The sequence below is a fragment of the Apium graveolens genome, chromosome 2 (genome assembly GCF_009905375.1).
Source record: "Apium graveolens cultivar Ventura chromosome 2, ASM990537v1, whole genome shotgun sequence".
In the NCBI taxonomy this organism is placed as follows: Eukaryota; Viridiplantae; Streptophyta; class Magnoliopsida; order Apiales; family Apiaceae; genus Apium; species Apium graveolens.
Window position 1 is genome coordinate 317,489,420 of NC_133648.1, and position 23,030 is coordinate 317,512,449.

The 23,030-nt window shown below is 31.5% G+C and overlaps 2 protein-coding genes across 2 annotated transcripts; one reads left to right on the forward strand and one right to left on the reverse strand.

Moving 5' to 3' along the window:
• The first annotated feature begins 11,721 nt into the window (after positions 1 to 11,721).
• On the forward strand, positions 11,722 to 14,950 carry LOC141708898 (protein NRT1/ PTR FAMILY 6.2-like). The gene is made up of 6 exons (XM_074512724.1): positions 11,722 to 11,875; positions 11,991 to 12,093; positions 12,773 to 12,990; positions 13,088 to 13,635; positions 13,766 to 14,109; positions 14,199 to 14,950. Exons 1-6 carry the CDS (start codon positions 11,873 to 11,875, stop codon positions 14,729 to 14,731), a joined length of 1,749 nt encoding a protein of 582 aa, XP_074368825.1. The 5' UTR covers positions 11,722 to 11,872; the 3' UTR covers positions 14,732 to 14,950.
• Positions 14,951 to 16,283: 1,333 nt separating this feature from the next.
• On the reverse strand, positions 16,284 to 17,861 carry LOC141708899 (putative sugar phosphate/phosphate translocator At4g32390). Its single transcript, XM_074512725.1, has one exon. It carries the CDS (start codon positions 17,655 to 17,657, stop codon positions 16,602 to 16,604), a length of 1,056 nt encoding a protein of 351 aa, XP_074368826.1. The 5' UTR covers positions 17,658 to 17,861; the 3' UTR covers positions 16,284 to 16,601.
• Positions 17,862 to 23,030: the final 5,169 nt, after the last annotated feature.

The window sequence follows — 23,030 nt, forward strand, 5'->3', positions numbered from 1 at the left end:
CTTTAACAGTTAAATTGAATGTCTTCCGCCCACTTGAAGAAGTCAAACAATGTAAATCAACTACTTTCTGACAAAATTACCCTATTTACAATTTAGTGTTCTATGCATATTTAATAAATACATAAAAAATCAACCATATCACACTTCACAATCACTTTTATAATAAAAATTTACAAAAAAACCATGTTTTACAAATATATATATATATATATTTAATTTTTATTCATATTCATTGACAACGATTTTTCTACAATTCAAATTCAATTTACAAATATTTTAATATATATGAATTTTATAATTAAACAAACATTTTGTGTAACAAAATCATTTCCGGTTACAATTATATTAATAAAAAAGTTCATCAAGTACTGCCCACAAAATTTTAACATTATTAGGTCAATCTAAGCAAAAGCAAAATTTCCATCTCTGATTTCTCTCACTATTTTCTCTTACCTCAAACCCAAATTCATAAATTTTATAGCATTATATAACTTCAATTTTTGGGTCATATATCCTTTTTTGATTGAATATACATTTTTAAGAAATAAATTTATTTAACAAAAAACATTAGTAAACCATGCGTAGCGGGCAAGGCCTTCTAGTATTGGTATTGTTTGAAAATTTTGGTTTACCATTGGGTAATTACTCAGTTTTGGTATATGGTTGGTTTGATAATTTGACTAGTTGGATATTTAAATATAACAAATGACTTAAAATAAGCAAATTGATGTTTATATTAAGAAAAACAGTAGTTACAGTGTATATTTTTTGTGCCAAAACTGATGTAAATAATACTACATAACAACATTGTTTAGAGAAAGGCAACCGATATCCCAGAAAAGGCAACCGATATTTTTGTAAATTATATTGACTTAAAATCAATATTTAGTGACGATAATTAAAGCTAAGGGATTGCAACTTTAAAATTTATTAATTTTAATTTTTTACAAAAATCTAGAATAGCCAAGGGATTGTAACGTTGGAGTGAATAATTTTTATATACTTTTCAAAATTTCTTAGTCTTTTGTGGCGATGCCTGACCAGAGGTCACTAACTTACTGTTAAATATTTTTAAGGTAATAGGGTTGGGATGGAGAAAAAATATTACTTTAGCGAGTTTATTATTTTATCGGGAGTAAAACTATATTGTGTCCATTATGTTGGGACCGGGAAAAAATATTATTTTAACAAAATTATTAATTTAACGATTATTACTTAATCGAGGTTCAACTTTATTTATTTTTTTATCGTAGTTAACCCGCAGCCGCTACCATTCGGGTGCGCACTGGGTAAAACCTACGGACTCACGTAATAGCCTGCTAACCACGTGAACCAAGGTAAATCGCATTTAAGCGACGGATTCTGATTCAGGAGATATAATTATAAATTCTTCTCCCGTGAGATTCGAACTTGTGACTATAGTATAATTATTCTCTCTTTAAACAACCGAACTGATAAACCTTACGGGCATTTCAATTGTATATTACATTATCACAATACAGACATCTAGTAACGCCAACGGTGCAAGCCTGGTTCAATTATATACATGAGCATGATAGCAAGACTATGTGCTTTAAACTTTAAATTATTGTCCTCAATTTTTGTCCTTTTGGTTTTGGACACTAATTCTGGAAATATACTGGGATCCACCTGGCAGTGTTGACAAATCTAAAAAAGCTCAATGATTGAGTTAACTTTCAAATGATTCATCATTTTATACATATCTTGCCTAAACTTAATATTATAAAAATTAAGTACTTCAAATGATTGAAACTAAAAGATATTAGCATTAAGTAAAACAGATCTGATTAATTAAAGTTAATGATACATAATCTTTTACACAGAGTTGCTTTAGCAAATTGCATGCCACTAAAAGGGAAATCAGTATCTGATTAAAAGGAATATTCCATATGTCCATGTGTATGATAGGCTTAATCATGGTTTTAAAAAATAAAATGCTAAAAATTTTAAATATTTTTCTCAATTTTTTTAAATATTAATTTGTCAAGTTTGTAACTTGTAAATTTCCTAATAATAATATGAATAACGCGTGTATATATACGTCTCCAAATCAAAACCCGTCACGTATATGACACATTATCTAATAAAGAATTTGGGAAATAAATTTGCTACCTAACACTAAAATCATGAGTTTCTTAATTAATACTACAGGTAAAGTTTGATTCGATTTTTGTGATCAAATTAAATTATACATATTTTTTGGAAACAAGTATGTAATGATTAATAAAATGAATTTATTTTATTTAATTATTTTAATACTTCGTACAAATAAATCTCGATATATGAATATGTTCGGGACCGAAATATCATATTTATTTAATGAGATTATCTATTTATCGAATTTAAAATATATTATTTCTATTATTTTGAGAGAAAATTATTAATTTTGACAAAATTATTCATATGTCAAGATTTTATTGTATGTGATTAATATTTTGACAAGTTACTTTGATTACCTCTCAATTATTCAACTAATTACTACAAAATCGTCTCGTCGGTCGTCTCAATTAAATAATTACTAATTATTTAATGAGTTAGGTTCTCTATGCATTACATAAAATGAATTGTTAGGAGTTTTTTCGTATTGTTTGTAGGATAGACAATTTACTGTTATATAAGAAGTCAGTTAAATTTATCAGTATTGAGGTCTAATAAGGTTTTTTGGAAGTGACCCGTAAATAAACTCATAGAAACTCGATTCGAAACGAATAATAACATGTTAATGTGGAATTAAGCATGTTTAGCAAGACCTGTTAGGTTTTGTATATTTTCAAGTAAATCGAGGGGCTTTTACCGGTTTTCTCCGGTGGAAAGCCCCAACCTCTTATTCTCATTTATTTTCTTTCAATAAAACCCATTTTTTTGGGTGTTTGTGTGTCTCTCCTCTTGGAGTGTGTGTTTTGTCTCTCTTTTTGGAGTGTTTGTTATGTTTTTATTTAGTCATGCTTGGGTTTATTTGATGATGGATCTGTTGATGACGAATTTATTGATAATTTTGGTGATCTGCAAAGCCTGCATCGGATCTGGGACAGTGGTGATTATTGCAAGAGCTCGCCTTTCACAACTCAAGATTGTTCATCTTTCATGGGTTTATACTTTCGACATGTCTATAGCTGGTTTCCGGCATGTAGATAGCTGGGGTGCATTCGGCATGTCTATAGTCGGTGTCCGGCATGTAGATAGCTAGGGTGCCGCTTCTCCAATCTCATTTTATGCGATTGGTGTTTCTGAATACTGGGCTAACCATAGTTTTTATGTGATATGGTCAATTGCGATGTTGCTATTTTCAGAGATGCTGCTACAATTTGGATCGCTTGTGATGTTTTTGATTTCGTTTTTAATTTCAAGAACTTTTAAATTCTACGTGTTAAACAATTAGGAAACAAATCATCTAATTTTTTAATATGTTATTTATTTTATCACCTGATTATATCGACAGTTGTGGGTTTATCTCGATATTCAATTTAATGAGAATTTTCTGCATTTGTAAAAAAAAACATGTTTAGCCGGACCCAAAAATAATAAAATGAGTCACAAACTCGGTCATGTATAAGGAAGAGCGGGATCACACAATAAAAAAGGCAGGTCCCACAAGTCAGATGGTTTTACTAATATGAGACATAATAGTACGAACTATGTTCAAAACGGATAATATCAATGAAATTAAGACTCCGTTTGCGGCCAAGAAAAAGTTCATATTCATATACTCCCTCAGTCCCTCCCAAATGTTTACATTTGGCCAAATGTTTACATTTGGGTGGAGCGCGGAGTTTAAGAAAAATGATAAAATAGTGGAGGAAAGTTAAAAAAATGAGTAAAGTAGTGGGACCGATTAATATTATATGTATGAAGTGGGTATAGTGGAGAGAAGTAGTGGATTTGTTATTTTAAAAATTATAAAAATCTTACTATTTTTGGAAAGTTTTGAAATGTAAACAATTGGATGGGACATCCAGAAAAGGAAAGTGTAAACAAATGGGAGGGACAGAGGGAGTAATATATCTACCAACTCCTAATTAATGGAGAAGTGTTACTCTCTCTTCCTCTCAATTGTTATCGTTTTTAGAAAAGTGTCCAAACACGTATTTTAAGATGAATAAAAAATATAGTTCTATAATTTATTTTAAATTTTTTTTTCTGACTAAAAATAGAATGTTTAAATTTTTATTCAATAAAATAAAATTTTTTAAAAAAATTATACTTTTCTATTTTTAAAAGTAGAATATTAGTTTAAAGGTGAGCTTTTGTTAACTTTAAAATTATTATCATTTCTGGAAAAGTATATTTTTTTTTAAAATTTTTATTTTAAAAATATAATTTCCCAATTATTTTAAAGGTGAGCTTTTGTTGACTTTCGACACGTATGAGGATGACTGTACGTCAGTATCTTCATCATTTTAGTGTTCTTGATCATATCATATAAATTTTAATATATTTTAAGTACCGCACTAATTTCCTAGATTTGAGGATAACAAATCTTACAAATGAGTAATATTTCTTATCGTCAAGGGTGTGCACGGTTCAGTTCGGCTCTGTTTTTATCGAAAATTGTTACCGAACCGTGTATGTCGGTTCGGTTCGGTTTCTAGCTATTAATCGTAACTGAACCGTTCAGAACGGTTATTTTTGGTTCGGTTTCAGTTTTTTTTCGGTTTTTATTTTTTTTAAAAAAATAATTATTTAATATAATATTAAGAATATTTGTAGATGTTATTTAATATAAATCTAAGAAAATTAATTGTTTAGTATAATGTAACAAATAAGTAGCATCGTTAAATGAGGGGATTCATATTGATAAATTAATAGAGCTCTAATATAAATGATTATTGAGTAAGTGCAAGTAAATCCCTTGTAGCAAATTTAAGATAAAGCTATAATAAAAAAATTATAGAGTATATAAATAATGTATACTAAAATTTAGTCGTACTGTTGTACACTAGTACTGCAACTCTTTTTTTATATATAACTATTATCACACCTCTTCAAAATGCCACTTTAAATAAAAAAAAATTATGATCCATGTACAGGCCCAACAACAAAAGATTTTTAAAATTTTTATATAAATTTGGCAAGTGTCAATAAGTAAATAAATATTTATTAAATATTTTAAAATAATATTAGCGGCTCGGTTTTTAGTTCAGTTTTAAGGATAAAACCGTAACCGTTATTAAACCACCCAGTCGGTTTGGTTCGGTTACGGATTTTTTCAGTTTCTGTCGATTTCGGTTTTTTTCGGTGCAGTTTTTCGATTTTTCGGTCCGGTTACGATTTTTCGATTTTTGTTTACTCAACCTAATATTGTACTTTTGGGGTAAACAGAATTTTTAAACAACTCGCGGGGTAACCCGTATTCTCAAATAGTCAAATTGACTATCAACTTGTAAGTTTTAACTTTTAGTAAGTAGTGCGGGTAATTGTTGAGTAACCAGCTCATCTAAAACCTTAAGGTGTTAGAGGAAGACCCCAATAGGATCATATATTTAACACTCCCCCTCACTCGAAAGCCCATTTATGGGTCGAAGAGTGGAACACCGACACCCATCTTTGGGGTATCAATTGCCTTTAGTGTCCACATTAAATTGTGAGATTGTTGGGGGTGGCTGGGAATCGAACCTTAGTTCTCCCGCCAGCCTAAGCTCTGATACCATGTTGAGTAACCAGCTCATCTAAACCTTAAGGTGTTAGAGAAAGGCCCCAATAGGATCATATATTTAACAGTAATTCGAGTATGCAAGAGATAAGATTGAAATTTCAGATTTAAACAACTTGTTTTTATCAGGATATGATTTTTAAATAAATAATGTTAGATAAGATAAGTCAAAATTCATATCAAAATAGTTATAAAATAATATAGCACGATAAGTATCGAAATTTAATTTGTGTCCGTATATGAATGCACACAGTATCCCATATTATTGGAAAGAAAAGCTATCACTTTTAAAATATTTGAAAAAAAAATTATAACAAAATTTCGACCACTAACATTTTTCTAATTTATTTTAATTCTAATTGGTGTTTGTCAATCAATTCTAATTTTAATAGATATTAAAGTTAGCTTCCTCCATCAATTTAAATCTTCTTCTATCAATTTAAATTAATTTGTTCTACCAATTTAAATTTTATTATATCGAGTTCTATATTATTCTAATTGATATTTGTGGCTAAAATAAATTTAGGCGAACTAAATATAATGAATTGGCTTTGGTTGATATAATAGGTCTCGGGTTAAAACTAAATAATAAATACTACTGATCCGGCTATAAAATTATACTATTGAACTATGATAAACAAAATAATATATATTATTCTTCCAGGAAAAATATATTATATAATTAAAATTAAAATTAAAATATAATTCAACTAACTAAAAAATAAAATAATATATAATAATTATGCAGATTAAAACAAAATTATCTTATAGATCTGGACTTAAAAAAAAATAAAAAATAATAAGTTGGATTTTGTCGGTATAATGGACCTCGGGTTAAAATAAAATAATAAAAACCACTAATTCAGGATAAATCAAATTAATGTCAAACTAAACATAATTCGTATCATATAGATATGAATTAAACATTAACTTTTAATTAAAACATAATTAATATTTTTTTTAAACACACATAGTCACATAGAATTATTAATAAAACTGTATAATTCAATTAGTAATATTGTCTTTTTAAAATAGCTTTTATAGTCAATCTATTAAGTAATAACTCGCAAAAATATTTTTTTTAAGGTCCTAGGAGACATTGTATTTTTATTTTGAATAAAATAATAAAAATAACATTTTTTCTAGGTAACGAGCCTATTACTTTCAATAGGTTTAAATGTTCTAAAAAACTATGAACATATAGATATATTAATATAATTATCATGAAGGCTATAATTGCGTGAGCCCGTAGGGTTTATCCAGTGCGCACCCAAAGGGTAGCGGCTGTGGGTTACCTACTATAAAAAAAAATGTTAAACGAAAAAATTTAAGAATTTCAACTCAATTTTTTAAATATATATATATAATATTAAAAAAAATGTTTGATCAGTGTGGGTTTTCAGCTAGTAAGATATAAATTGTCATGTTTATGTACACATGTAATTTTAGTTGAAAAAATGCCCAAAATACACCACTTTCCACCTTCAACTACCGAAAATATCCAGATACGCGTAAACCGCCCAAAATACCCACGAATTACGTATTTCAGAGATGCGTATTCAGCCTTTTAAATTGTAACTAAGAATACGCATGTTAAATATGCGTATTCACTTTTGATTTTACAAAAAATATGTATGATCAACATGCGTATTCACAAAAAAACAAAAAATGAATACGTATGTTAAGCATGCGTAATCTTTGTTAAAATTTTTAAAACTGAATCCGCATTCCCCACATGAATATTCAGTGGGTAAAAAAGGCGGAACATCCCGCCAATAGGTATTTTGGGCAGATTTTCCCAAATGGTGGGCATTTTGATTTTTCACCCATTCTAGTTTTAAAACTTTTCCGAAATTACCATTGAAATTGATGTTATGAAATCTATGCTTCAACGAGAGTTGATTATTATGTTAAATTTGTATGACAAAACTGGACATTCAAATTCAACAATATAACCAAGTTGGCTATTTTTGTTAATGAACTTGCATGATTGTAGTGCTTCCCAAATTAGACAAATTATATGTATAATATTTTGCTAAAGTCTAGTACCATTGGAAATATTTTCCTAAATGTGTCACCTTGAAGTATTATCAGAAGTTGCGTTCATACATGTGCGCCTAATAAGTCAAAACCCACTATGTGTTTGTCAAATTATTTGTTAAAAATTTTGGCAAAGATTTTTTGCGAAATACTAGTATAATATAAGTAAGGTGGTAAATGAGCGGAACCAAGTCGAAATCTTAAGTGTTTATATTTCAATTCGATATATCGAACTCCAACTTTTATCGAGTCAAATTTTTTATCCATGTATCAATTCATTAATAAAAATATTATTCACGAACAAGTTCACGAACAGCTTATGAATTATAGTTCAACGAACTCCTCACAAACTATGATTTAACGAACAATGCATGAATATTGTTCACGAACTCTTAATCACAAATAACTTGGCTTATGAAATCGTTCTTATGATTTCATAATTATTGACGAGTTTCACTTATTTCTATATTCTACTCAAATTCGGCTCATTTACAAAACAAATCTTAAAATTATGTTCATGTTCGACTCATATATAAATCGAACCGAACTTGAGCCGAACTATTTCCAAACCGAACACCGAATTATAAGAAAAACTTCGTTATAAGTTGATCTTGGATTGGATCGAAGGGGGATAACTGATAACAGGGAGTATATGGAATATTAATCATAAAACAAATATAGAGTATTAACCCAGAAATTCTCTCATAAATATTAGAAACATGAATGAGTCATCTGCTTATGTGCTAGAGATTTTCATTAACAGAGAAGATTACATCTTACAACAGTCTAATACTTTGTTTGACTCAACAAATAACAAAATATAGATTTGTTCAACTAAATAAATAAATTTACCATATATACAAGTATGAGTCCCAATTTTCCAGTAATCTGTGTTTGAACACATATTTGTATAGTCATGCACACATATAAGCATGTACACTTATATAACAGTAAACACCTGTGGAGAGATGTCACAGTAGCTGCAAAAGCCAACAAGAAAATGAAGGAATGAAGGTCTCTTTCAATTTCATTTCATAGCAAAATAATTTTGAAACGTTTTAATTTTCATAATTTAAGTTATTGAAATTCGATGTCGTTACTCTGCATGTACTACCACTATTCTTAGCTAGTTATCTCGTTTGTAATTTCTGATAAGTAACTTATAAGTTAAAATGTTATGTGTTGATGTGTTTTCGAGTTATAAGTTATATGAATGCTAGTTTAAACAAATGCATGCTACATAATGGTAAAGATGTTTTTTTTTTTGTTTAAATCAGTTGCGTAAGTGGTGTATTCAATTCAGATTTTTTTAATAAGTAACTTATAGTTTAAAGTATATATGTATTTCCGAGTTATAAGTTATATGTATGCTAGTTTAAACAAATGCATGCAACATGATGGTAAGATGGTCCTCTTTTTTTGTTTAAATCAGTTGGATAAGTGGTGTATTCAATTCAAATTTTTCTAATAAGTAACTTATTGGTTAAAATATGTATGTATTTCCGAGTTATAGGTCTTATGTATGCTAGTTTAAAAAATTCATGCAACATGATGGTGAAGATGGGCTTTTTTTGTTTAATTAAACCAGTTGCATAAGTTTGTATGTTCTTAGCTGGACTAAATAGGTGATCAAATTATTGAAGTTGTTGATTTTTTGTTATTAAATTGTTTAATTTTTTTAATCTGAATAATGATTTGATTTGCTCTTTGCTTGTCGTATGAGATCTCTAGTATTGATGACAATAATTTTGCTAATCACAAAACAAAGATCATGACTTGATCGAGTTTGTGTATCTCTCTTTACTTCCGAGCGGAACATACTAGTACTTTATATTTGTTTTGGCTTGGTTTAGATTTGGTGCGGAACATACTTAGTACTTAATATTTGTTTTGGCTTGGTTTAGATTTCAGGAATGATATCGATAACGATTTGAATGAACTAGTAGAATTAGCATGACATGACTAGCAGTGAATCAAGCATTGTAATGATATTAATTATTAGATTATTAGGATTTTCTCATTTGCTAGAACATCGAGAAGAAAGAAACAAGTTTACGTTTTTCCTTTGCCAGCAAAATTTGCAGATGGGTCCAAATTATGATCGACACTTAGTGGCTACTTAATTGATTTGAGTGAAAGCAACTTATTATCATCTTAGAAACCAATCACCAGATTGCGTTACATGTGATTAGGTTTAATGGTCTATCTGTTGTAAGAAGGAAGGCAACTGAAAGTGATACTGATACTAATTGCCATTACATCTGTATATCGATCGATTTTGAAACTTCAGAGGATAATTTAAATAATCGAGGGGAAGAACAAGAATTTCATGATTAAGTGGAGGCACTGTTTGCAACTTGTGAAAGATGTTTCTCCCTTATGCTGGGAGGCAAAATTCTATTTATACTTTAAGAGAAAAGGATCAGAATATGTCAAAGAAAATAGTAGTGGGAGAAACAGGGAGGGATAATCGACGATTAAAGAAGGGTCCCGATCCCTGTCAAGTGTATGATGTAACGTACTTAATAAGCGTTGTAAGAATGAATAGTTGTTTTAGGGGTTCATTTGGTTTTAGCGGCCAGGTTAGGTTTTTAGTGTAGTTAACCTCATCGCGTCTAAAAAGACAACGGTAAAGATGTTACATCATACGTTTGTTGTGGACCATCTGAAACTATAAAAGATGGACGGTTTTAAACAGTGTTTCTATCTGAGGTAGGGACACTTGGTCATGTTCTATGTTGCTGTAGTGGATGATTGACATTTTTAGTGTGCTGGTGCATTATGAGTTATACACCTACTACTACACATGCTAATGCCATGGGTACTAAAGTATGTGCATGTGAAAGAGCACTCGAGCTTAATTTACATGAACAAGGGAAAAGGGGAAATGAGACCTAGCAAGAAAGCAAGGATTGTTATTCATAGGATTTAGACATAATATAATGAGATGTTTTCAACTCTGCAATTATGAGATTCTGTTTTCAGTAATAGCGATTTAAGGGTGTTCTTCAGATGATGAAGGAATGAACAAAATTAAATACAACCCCACAAAGCTGACTTACATTCCTGGCCATGGTTTAGGGGGAATAATGATAATTGCCATCAGTTTTACTAACTCGAGTTTCTTAGATAGGGAGTTATCAGAGTATCTGTTTCGACAACAGTCAGGCCATTACACAAAGCTTTAGATTGAGAATAGCTCTCATCTCCATCTTTTGGCTTCACAAGTCTTTGTGCACAAGAACTGTTTAGGGGAGCATGTCTGAAAGCTGATATGAAAACTGCTAATTATATATGCTAGCCCTTAAAAAGTGTTTATATCTCATGCTGTTAAAAATAGGGACAAATTTCACAACATTGATTGAAATGTGTATTAGTTTCCCGTGTGAAAAGGCGTTATGGTGTGTTTTCTCTACAATCTTCTTGAGGAATTGAGCACGGGAGATTCTGCATAATGCTGACATTTACTTAATACCTTGGCCAATTTGACTGCACCTTCATAAATTCATCATTTAGACAACACAACCGCCCTCATACTTTGTGGAAAACGATAGCTCATATCAAGAAGATATGGGCTCTGTAAAAGCATGCATTTCATGTCTAAATCTTATAAGGCCTTCAGATTGTATGATCTGGCTAGTGTTGTTTTACCCTTCTTATATTTTCCCATATGGACAAATTCGAAAAGGAAGCAAAAGAGTTCAAAGCTGTTAGTTGTGGGGCAGAAAAAGCACTAAAAACTCGAAAGACCTGGTGTAGAAATGTGGATCACTACTCCATAATCAATCCTTACCATACAAGCTGATTAGAGGTAGTAAAGAAGCTATTTGCTGTTGCATTAATGCATGCTACAGATTCCAGTTTTCCTTTAAATTCACAGATCAACATCATCTATATTTTTTCAATTATCCTAATAAATTGAAAAGGATGTATAAATGCTAAACTTTTAATGCAAAATGCGGTAGGCCTAATCTCTACCAAGCAGTATATGTCCCCAAAATAATAGTGGAGACTCACTTTATGTTACATATATTTGCCTATAAAAGGAGCAACTCTACCATGTCATACCAGTGTGAAAAGAAGAAGAAAGATCTCACTGATTAGTTTTCGAGTTTTCTGTCACCTTTACATAGCTCTTTGCTCCTAACAAGATATAGAGAAATGGTTAGTTAGCTACTAGCTCATCTTTTATCCTAGCTTCTGCTGATTATATGAAATTTCTGTCAACTGTCACTAGAGCTAACTCATATATGTACAACTTCTTGTTTTTGTCTCTCAGGAGGAGAAGATGAGTTGGACCGTTCCTGATGCTGTAGACTACAAGGGGTACCCTGCTGATAGGTCTAAAACTGGTGGTTGGGTGCCTGCTGCACTTATACTAGGTCTGTTCATTTGCCTCTCTACTACGATAATCTTTTAGGAAAATTTACGTACATATTCATGATAATAAGATGCGATATTAGCTAAGAGTGCATTCAGTCTATGTAAGTAATGAAGATAGTTCATGCTCGAGATATATAACCCCATCAGAACTTTCAGGAGCAGAGACTTACTTGGTGTAAAACATTCGACGATAGTTGAAGAAAATTGTTATAGTTTATTCTTCTCTTTGAGTGAGAATATTATTGGGACCTCTGACATGAAAAACCAAAATATACTTTCTTTAATGATATTCATTCTCTTGTTGAAACTTCATCCCCGACATTCTGATTCTGTTATTCATGTTTACTGTAAAGATTCTCAGATCCCAGGTCTTTTTCCCATAATTTTTTAAGGACATGTCACCTATAACATACAGTGGAAAGGAATAAAAGCCACTTCCTTGTGGACCTCCTCTAACTGTTTACCTGTTGCTTAATCCATATTAGTGACTGATCAAATAATCATTAGTATCTCAAAATCAAGAAATTTGAACTTGAGGATATTCTTGACGGCTAAATATTTTTTTTTCTGCTGAATTATCCATGATCTTTTCGGGGGAACTGAAAATGATCAATACATATATATTTTTGTTGAAAACTTGCGAAGTAGTTTAATTTGTCATTCTAATCAATTTTGCAGGTATTGAAATATGCGAGAGGCTTTCAACAATGGGAATCGCTGTAAACCTTGTGACATATTTGGGTGGAGTAATGCATGTTCCCAGTGCAGCTTCAGCCAATATTGTTACAGATTTTATGGGCACATCTTTTCTTCTGTGTTTACTTGGAGGCTTTTTAGCAGACTCTTTTCTCGGTAGATACAGGACCATCGCGATCTTTGCAATTATCCAGACGATGGTAAGCCATATTTAAGTCTTGCTTTTATCTACCATCTTATCCTCAAACTGTTAGACATACGCCTTCATGTTGATTAGCTGAGATTATGATCTTTCAGGGTACTGCTGCATTAGCACTATCGACTAAATTGCCACAGTTTCGCCCACAACCTTGTCATTCTGCTGATCTCAACAACTGCAAACAGGCTAATGGTTTCCAGATGGGAGCTTTATACATTGCCTTATACTTGATTGCTCTAGGGACTGGTGGACTGAAATCTAGTGTTTCTGGATTTGGGACTGATCAATTTGATGAAAATAACGAGAAGGAAAAGGCCCAACGAGCATTTTTCTTTAACCGGTTCTTCTTCTTTATTAGCATGGGAACTTTGATGGCAGTCACCGTTCTTGTATACCTACAGGATAATGTGGACCGAAGCTTGGGATATGGGCTTTGTTCTGTCGCAATGATTGTAGCAATCTTGATATTTTTCTCGGGAAGAAAAAGATACAGGTACAAGAAAAGCGTAGGAAGTCCCATAGTTATCATTTTCCAAGTTATTGCAGCTGCTATTAGTAAGAGGAAGATGGAGCTTCCTTACAGTGTTGAATCTTTATACGAGGACTCTCCTGAAGCTTCTAGGATTCATCACACAGATCAGTTCCGGTAAGCTTTCTTCAAAGATCATAAGTTTGACGCGATACTCATGAAGGCATATTGGAACTTTAAACTATCAGTAGAAGTAAAGTTGAGTAATGTGATGTTGTCTAATATTATTAACTTTTCTGTTGTACAGTTTCTTGGATAAGGCTGCAATCGTGGCCGAGGGAGATTTTGATAAAAGCTGCCCTAATTCTGCTCCGAATCCATGGAAACTTTGCTCAGTGACAAGGGTTGAAGAAGTAAAAATGATGGCAAAACTACTACCAATTTGGGCTACAACCATCATATTCTGGACTACATATGCTCAAATGATCACCTTCTCAGTTCAGCAAGCATCTACCATGGACAGGTATATGGGAAATTTTCAGATACCAGCAGGCTCTCTTACCGTCTTCTTTGTGGCAGCAATCTTAATTACTCTGGCATTCAATGACCGCGTGATCATGCCAATCTGGAAGAAATGGAAAGGAAAACCAGGTACAACCTGACATCCTTGCTCTAAAACAGATTAACCCTTGTCTTTGCATCTATACTGTTAGCCTAACATAACTTCTTATCTTTACCAGGACTCAGTAGTTTACAAAGTATTGCAGTAGGCCTCATTCTGTCAGCTATTGGAATGGGAGCAGCGGCGCTAGTTGAGATAAAAAGATTGTCAGTTGCAAGTGACGTAGGACGCAACACTCCAGTTCTACCAATAACTGTGTTCTGGCTAATTCCACAATTCTTTCTTGTGGGTTCTGGTGAAGCCTTCATATACACGGGTCAGCTCGATTTCTTCATAACTCAGTCACCCAAAGGAATGAAAACAATGAGCACTGGCCTTTTCCTTACCACGCTCTCTCTCGGATTCTTCTTGAGTAGCTTCTTGGTATCTGTTGTAAAAAAAGTGACAGGAACCGGTGAAGGGCAGGGATGGCTTGCTGATAACATAAATTTCGGAAGGCTAGATTTTTTCTATGGCCTTCTGGCTATACTTAGTGCAGTAAACTTTGTGATATACATAATATGTGCAATATGGTACAAGCCACAGAAGGCTAAACCTGTGGTGGAGATGATAAACACAGGGAATAACAATCACGCAGAGGAGAAATGTTAGTCGATAACTAACAGATTAGCTGCTAGCTGTAGGATGTGTGAGCTAGCTTTAGCTATAAAATTCCCGCGATGATGACGAGCATGTACATTAGATGTGGTTTGGAGTTATATTGTCTTTGATGTTTTCATTTCCAGTCTGTGAATAGGAGTGAATCTTGTCTGATGTTCCAATATTTTGTATGAAGAATGTGGTTGTTCTTGGCTACAGCCCAGAAACTTACTTTTGAGCTCTTATTATTCTCTTTAAAAGGACAGAATCACATAAACTGTTAAAATAATAATATAAGATCTTGGAAAGATTTTCCTCTGATACCTTAAGGTTTTAGATGAGTTAGTTACTCAGCATATTATCAGAGCTTAGGTTGGCGAGAAGACTGAGGTCCGATTTCAGACCAAAGAATTTTTACATGCAGATACTGGACCAGAATGTCACATTACATAGGCTGGAATAATGGTATATTTATACATGTTATACTGATCTGCAGTTTTATTCTTAATGTTCTTATTCTGTTGTGGCCATTGGTTCTTCTTAGATATTAGGACCACCATGAAATCGAATTTTATCAGGAAAAGGATAACAACAGATAAAATTAAAGCAGATCGAAGTCGCAAGAATCTTTTCTCCTTTTCTTTCTGAATATATTTTTGATATATAATTGATTTCATTAGCTTTCTAAATCAAACTTCAAAGCATTCATAACGGAACATAACTCCTATTAAAAAGTCCGATCTGGAAAAGAATATATCTCTCTAGCTAAAGCGTGGGCAACCATATTAAACTTGGTAAAAAACAACGAAACCTTGTTTAATTCTCTGAGCATCCTACGACACTCCTTAACAATGCTTCCAAATTGAGACACCATTGCACATATGCCTCTTCTAATCTCAATACAAAGTAAACATTTACCACTAGACTATCTATCTCCTGCGGCCTGGCAATCTAACTGTCCTGTACATACAGTTATCAATTGACAGAATTTAGAAACTCCTGTGTGGATACTTCAACTCATATTTGAACCGCGGCCTAGACCTCATTTGATAAGAATTACAAACAGTATTTTAAAAAACAAACAAACATCACACCATCAAGTTCTTACCATAAAAAACGGATATCTTGTAATCCTCGACCTTTTATTAACATCGGAAGATTAATCCTTGACCTTAAAAGGTAAAAATACAATACTTGATGCATTTCACCTCAGATTGCCAAAAAAGTTTAGTATCTGCTAGGCTAAAAGCACAATGCAACATCTTATTGCCAAATAGAATATCTGGCATGCTGCAGCAGATGTTACTGTAATTGTAATGTTATTGATGCGCATACTACTTATATCATATCACTGCCAAGGAATATTGACCAATCTGCAGATTGCACAATTTGTGGTATTTAATAAAAATATCAGGTTGCAATTATCATTATGTACTCCAAATTTGTAAATATGCAGCCACAGACAGCTCAGAGAATTAAATATTGAATTGAAACAAATATATAACAGGATTATATATATTCCAATTGGAACCCTAGAACAAGATTCAATGGTTCAACACGATCACAGCATAGAAGTAACGTTAACATTATATAATGATAGGATAACAATTTAACCAGTTCAGGAGAGGAAAGAGGTAAATGTAATAAGCCTCAAAGTCATTCTTAGTAGCATACATGATGGTAGAATATATACCTCAGGCCTCTTAAAATAACATCCAAGTTAACAAAGAGTAGAATTATAAACGAAATATAAATATATATTACTGAAATTTAAAACTCCTATACGACACATACCAACTAGAAAATGATCTCGAATTCTCAAGTCTTCACATCACTTGACTCGATAACATACTACAATGTAGTAATTATTAAGTCTGCAAACTCACTTCTCGGATTCATTCTTCCTCGGCCCACCTTCTACTTCTTTCTCTCGCTCTTCCAACAACCTCCCAGCCTCCTCATCAGCTTGTTGTGATTTCTTCAGCGCTTCATTTGCCTTCATGTCCTGTAACTTTGCGTGATTATAATAAGCAACACCCAAGAAAGCCAGCCCGTATCCAACCAAATTAATAGCAGTCACCTTATCCTTGATCACAGACCAAGAAAACGCAATCAACAACCAATCCTTAACCACCCCAGCCACATTCATAGTCAATGCAGAAGTCTTCCCAACAAGCAAAAACACCGCAAGATTCAAAGCAAACGCACAAACAGAATTTGTCCCGAAAACAAAGAAATCAAAATGAAAACTCGAAGTCTCCATCAACACAGGCAACTCAACAATAAACCAAGGCACAGACAAGAACACCAAACAACAAGGCGCAACATAATACAACGATGTAATCGGATTCAACTTAATCCCCTTAGCATTCAACAAAATCTGAATCAAAACCAACCTAGTAGCCTCAAATGCAACAGCCCCTAATTGCAAAACAACTCCAAACACATCAAACTTAGCCTCACCATAAGCAGCAATCCCTACCCCAAAACTAATCGAAACCATATTAACCATAGTATCCGACTTAAACGACTCTTTCTTAAACATAACTCCAATAGAATAAACAGCAACAGGCATAAGGGCTTTCAACATTTGTATAAAACTCACAGATAAATAAATATAAGCAGAATTAGACAACCAAAGACTAAGAGCATAAAGAGCACCAATAGGCACTACAGACTTCAAATAAAGATCTTTAGACATAGTCACAGGCTCAACAATCTTGAAAAAATTAACAAGAACAAAAGCAAGTGATGAACAAAAGGCCATGTGAATCATTGTAAGAGAAATAGGGTAAGGCCAGTTATAAAGCTTCTTATCTAAGATGTACTTGTTGTAGACAATAACAGAGAAACTGAGGAAGATCCAGACAGCAACATAAGCATAAGACAGCAAGACTTTCTTGAGTACACCTTCAGACAAAGCTCCTCCTTTTCCCATGATGTTTTTTAAGGTTAAAGATTTGATTTTGATGGGATTTTTTGATAAATAAGCCAAACCCTGAGATGGGGTTTGAGATTGAGGGATTAAAGATGGGTGTGTAGATAGATACAGGAAAGTTTGTATGTATAGTAATGTGTTTGGGGATGAAAGAGTTGAGTTGGAGATTAAGAAGAGTTACATATGTAGTAGGAAACTAGTAGCTGTAGATTAACTAGCTTTGAAGTACAAGATACTTAAAATAATACAATGTTGACTTCTGTGTATTATTGATCTCTTCAAATTTAGGAGTACAATTAACGTTAAAAAATAAAATTGTACAATTGCCCATAACTTTTTTTAAAATGTGTAAGGTATGATGTATATTTTTTTAAATTTTTTTAATGATATTAAAGTATGCGTTATACTAAAAACACTTACCTAGCAAAAAAATACGATACAAAATTTTAAGTATTTATGAAAACTTACAAGTACTTATCATGTTTAAAGAAATCAGCCGGTTTTTCAAAATTTTCCAATAATTTATCTAAAAATCGGTTAAAAATATTTGTTCAATTTGACAAATTTTTGATAAATCATCTGTTTTTTTAAAATCAAATAATAAATAATAAATTAATAATTTAACCGAATAATTCCTAGTTCCAAAATATAAAACCATGATATCTATACATTAAAAATGTTATTGATCAATAACGTGCATACTCACACTAATTGTTTATATATCAATTTTACATATCCTTTGTAATTAGTTGTACTTGGAATAATTGACAATTGAATATGGGATGACAAGAGTCTCAAATGTTAGTGGTTTATTTTTCACTTGTTGCGGGTCATGCGTGTATTCGATTCTCATTTATTTTCAAGATTTATTAGCATAAATGTCTTAATTTGAAGTTAACAATATTTTTAACTTATATTTATACGGTATATAAGTCTAATTATCAGATAATCGAGTATGATCTAAAATATCTTACAATCACTTATATAATGTATATAACAAAAACAATGCAAAGAAAAAAGATATTTTTATTTTAAAAATAAAGAACTTTGATTTTTAGTATCAGCCATAGTTTAGAGTTAAATATATTATTTTCTTAGCAATGTTGCTTAGTTAATTGGATTAATGATAAAAAAAAATATTAAAAAATAGAAAGAAAAAAGTAAAAAAAGGGAGAAATAGCAAGTACATTGGTGAATCATGAGTTGAAATGGATTGGCTAATGCGGGAGGAGTGGGGCAGTTCATGTGACACGCAACCACAAAACCCGAGACTTTCACATGGGACAGTACGATCCCACTGTCTTTAATTCATTTTTGAGCCAGTTTCGGTGAAGATCGTACCTTTGGTAAATACACACGTGCCATTTACACATTTGACGTGCGTTTTCTGTATTTAAACCTTGGTTCCTTCATGTGTCGGTCAACAACGTGTCAAAGGCTTTAGAGCATCTCGAATAAGGAATTGTCCGGATAGTTGCAATCTTTTCGAATCGTAATATATATTTCCTCCAAATTTTTTTAATTTTGAATTTTTTTCTCAAAATTTGTAATTTTTATAATATAAACGGTTATCTTCTAGTTTTATTTAATTTATTTATTACAGTTATTTAGGTTTCGTTTATTTTAAAATATAAAACTGATATTATAGTTTAACGTTAAAACACATAAATAGCGTGCTCAATATGATTCAGAAATTGGAAAAATATGTGGTCTTACTCGCTTTATGGAGTTTTATGGAATTACGATATATAATCTTGTTTTATTTGATTATCATGGAGATGGGGTCTTTAATGTCAAGATATATAAGGAAGCGACAATTGAGATAAACTACCCGATGATAGAACCAAATGAGTGGATGTTAAATAAACCGGAATGGAAAGACGAAGAATTCATGGTTGTCTATGGAAACATTCAGTTTCAGAAATCTGTTGTTATGTTAGTTTATGATGGTTTCCTGAACAAAACTGAAGTTTACCGTATTAGCGTAAATAATGCAGACTTGCAAGGTGATGAGATTGATCTGGTAAGATTTATTTGCAATTATTTTTCATATCAGGTCGCATTCATACTTTAATACCAGTGTGTATATGCTGGATACCTGAACAAATTTATTATTTTCTTAATTTTTTACGATATTTTTTCCAGTTTTATTAAATTAATATAAGTATATTAAATTATTTTACGAACCTAGTTAAGAAAGAATTTTTTTTTGTTAAATTTAACGAATTGCTTCCGTTTTTTATGTATATGTCCTCGTTTAACATTTAAATATATTATTATATTTAACTAACTGCATTGGTTATTTTTCGTGCATCAGACCTCGTTTATTATTTATAGATATGAAAAGTGAAACGAAGTAGTACAATATTTTCATTATAAAATTATGAAAATTTTTTTTTGTCCGCTAACACAAAAATTCGTCCACAACTCATATAATTTTAACTATATTATAAAAAATGCCAAAGTCTTACTTAAAAAAATGCTAAAGTCTTAACTTTTAAAGTTGTAAAAATTTACGTATTATATTCAAAAATGATGTAATATATTATAATTATAAAATTAGTAATCACTATTTTTTTCTCCGCTAACACAACATTCCGTCCACAACTCATATAACTTAAAATTTATTCTAAGAATTATGCAAAATTCAAATATTTTCAACATATCTCATTTGATTTATTATGTAATTAAATTAAATTAGTTTTAAATTATTTAGTGATACAATAAAAAAATTTATTGATTCATAGAAAGGATTTTTTTTCCCCGCAAACACTTAAATTCGTCCACAGCTCATATAATTTTCATTGTATTCTAAAAAATGTCAGAGTCTTGCTTATAAAAAATGCCAAAGGCTTATTTTTTAAAATTTTCTTAAATTATGTAATATATTTTTATTAAAAAATTGTTAATCAATATTTTTTTCTCCGCTAACACAACATTCCGTTCACAACTCATATAATTTTAAATTTATTCTAATAATTATGTAAAATTCAAATATTTTTAACTTATCTCATTTGATTTATTACGTAATTAAATTAAATTATTTTTAAATTGTTTAGTGATACAATAAAAATTTATTTATTGGTTCATAAAAAGGATATAGGTCAAAAGTAGTTGAATTTATTACTTCTGTCTAGTGTACAAAAAGGGTTGCATGCAGATATAAGACCGGCCGTTTCTCTCGATTCCTGCTCAAATCCCCGATGTAGAATGTTTATCAATCCTCATACCAAGCTCAATCATCGGATAATCTACACTACGGTACTAATTCCTCAATCCTCTGTCATTGTCTCTTTAATTTGAAGTTCGGTTGTATGCTTCAATTTGTCTCAATCGGTTGTTATAGTAGTTTATCTAACTTATCTGGTCGGATCTGTATGATCATTGAGAATGTAATTCAAGTTGTATTGATCTTAATTGATGCATGTAAAGACTTAATCAGATCGGGTTATAAATAGTAGTATCCGCATAATTTGAGAAACAGAGCAAATTGATGTTTTATTTTATGAGTAGTAAACATGTAGGTATGTTCTATTTGATATATGCATTCACATTTGTAGTTTTTTCTTTTGTTTAAAATCATGGTAAGGAATTTTATATGGGATACTCTTCCTCAATTGTACATTATCTGTTATACTCGGTGCCCAATTTATCATTTTTTTAGTAGTCTCCGCACAATGTGAGAAGCAGAGAAAATTGATATTTAATTTTAGCAGTAGTAAACATCGAGGTATGTAGAATTCGATATATGAATTCACAATTGTAGTTTTTTATTTTGTTTAAAGTCATGACCAAGTCATTTGATATGCGATACTCTGCTGTAATTGTACAGTAATTTTTGTTATACTCGGTGTAGAATTTCGATAATTTAGTAATGGTGAATACAGTGGCTTTAGTAATAGTGATTACTTGTTGTTCTACTCTGTTTTTCTCAGTCGTGATACCATAGACGGATTTCCAAAGTTTAGTTTGTTGCAATGGGTATAATGATTCGAATGTGTTCCTCATTCTTGCTACTTAATTGACAGTTGATTTAGTACAATTTTTCTGGCAAGTAAACATCGGAACAGTCTTGCTACTTTTTAGATGAATTAGGAGATGATAGTGTTACAGAGGATCCGATATACAATCATTGTCATTTCATATGAGCTATATTGCCTATTTATATTGCAGATATGAGTGGAAATACTGATTTCCGTAATGCAAACATGCAAACCTTGAAATTCACTATCAATCCTTATAATGTACTATAATATATTTATCATTTTTAACTCTACATATTATGTGTGCTCTTTATCCAACATTACATCAACTTAGGTACTTTAGCGAGGAAAATCCATTGTTCTTTGTAACTCTCCCACGTGATGACATAGACCTTCGTGAAATGGTATATTTTACTAATATAATGCTAATGTGCATTCTATTATCATTTGATCTTATTGCATGCCTAAAGAATTTAATGATATTATATGATTTAAAAGTACTAATGTGAAAACAAATTTGTCAATTTCCAGAAACTATCTAATAACTTTGTCAATAGTCTTCGAGAATCTATTCCTAGTAAAGTAATTCTTGTTCTTGCTAATGGACATGAAACCTATGTGAATTTTAAGAATTCGGAACAGTCTCTCTGTCACATGAAAGAGTTCAACATTGATTGTCGAGGTTTGTTCGGTTCCACTTTGATTTACTCTTATAACGACAATGGGAAATTCTTTGTGAATTGTTTGAAGGATGACCTCTGCGAGGTTATATACTTCAAGAATATGACAATTCCACGCGGCACTTTCTATGATCAAGGTACTATACACAAACTTCATAAAAATCTTGTTAGACTACTATGATAAAAATAAAGTTTCTTATGAATGATATATTTTTTCAGATTTAATGACCGGTATAGGATGGAAGTTCCTGGTGTTTCTTAACAATCCTGCATTTCAAAATGGAGAAATTGTAAGAACACTATTTTCTGTCAAAGTCAGTTATTTTATGTTTCTGCTATTAAGGTAAAAATAAGTAGATTATAGTGTTATCGACCATATCCACTTGTACAGAGCCTATAATTCTGTGCACTTTAGTAATTTATCCATTTATTAGTAAAATATAAAAGTTGGTACTTTATTAATCTTTGATCTTTGATAGCCAATTTCTGCACATTTCTGAAGAGCATTTGGGAAGCTGCTACCACCTAAAGTACAGTTCTACATGAGAAATGGAAGTCGATATGAAGGAACGTGTTCCAAAACTGAGAGAAATATGTATGACCTTAAAGATCTTGTGCGAGAATATGGTTTGAGCGAGACTGACAAAGTTTTGTTTAGAGCTGTTCGCGAACCGAGCTGTTCGCGAACTGAGCTCGAGCTCGGCTCGTTA

Coding starts and splice junctions, on each gene's coding strand:
- LOC141708898 (XM_074512724.1), top strand. Junction 12,094..12,772: donor GCCTGCTGCACTTATACTAG/GTCTGTTCATTT, acceptor TCAATTTTGCAG/GTATTGAAATATGCGAGAGG. Junction 14,110..14,198: donor GAAATGGAAAGGAAAACCAG/GTACAACCTGAC, acceptor TATCTTTACCAG/GACTCAGTAGTTTACAAAGT.
- LOC141708899 (XM_074512725.1), bottom strand. CDS start 17,657: ATGGGAAAAGGAGGAGCTTTGTCTGAAGGTGTACTCAAGAAAGTCTTG.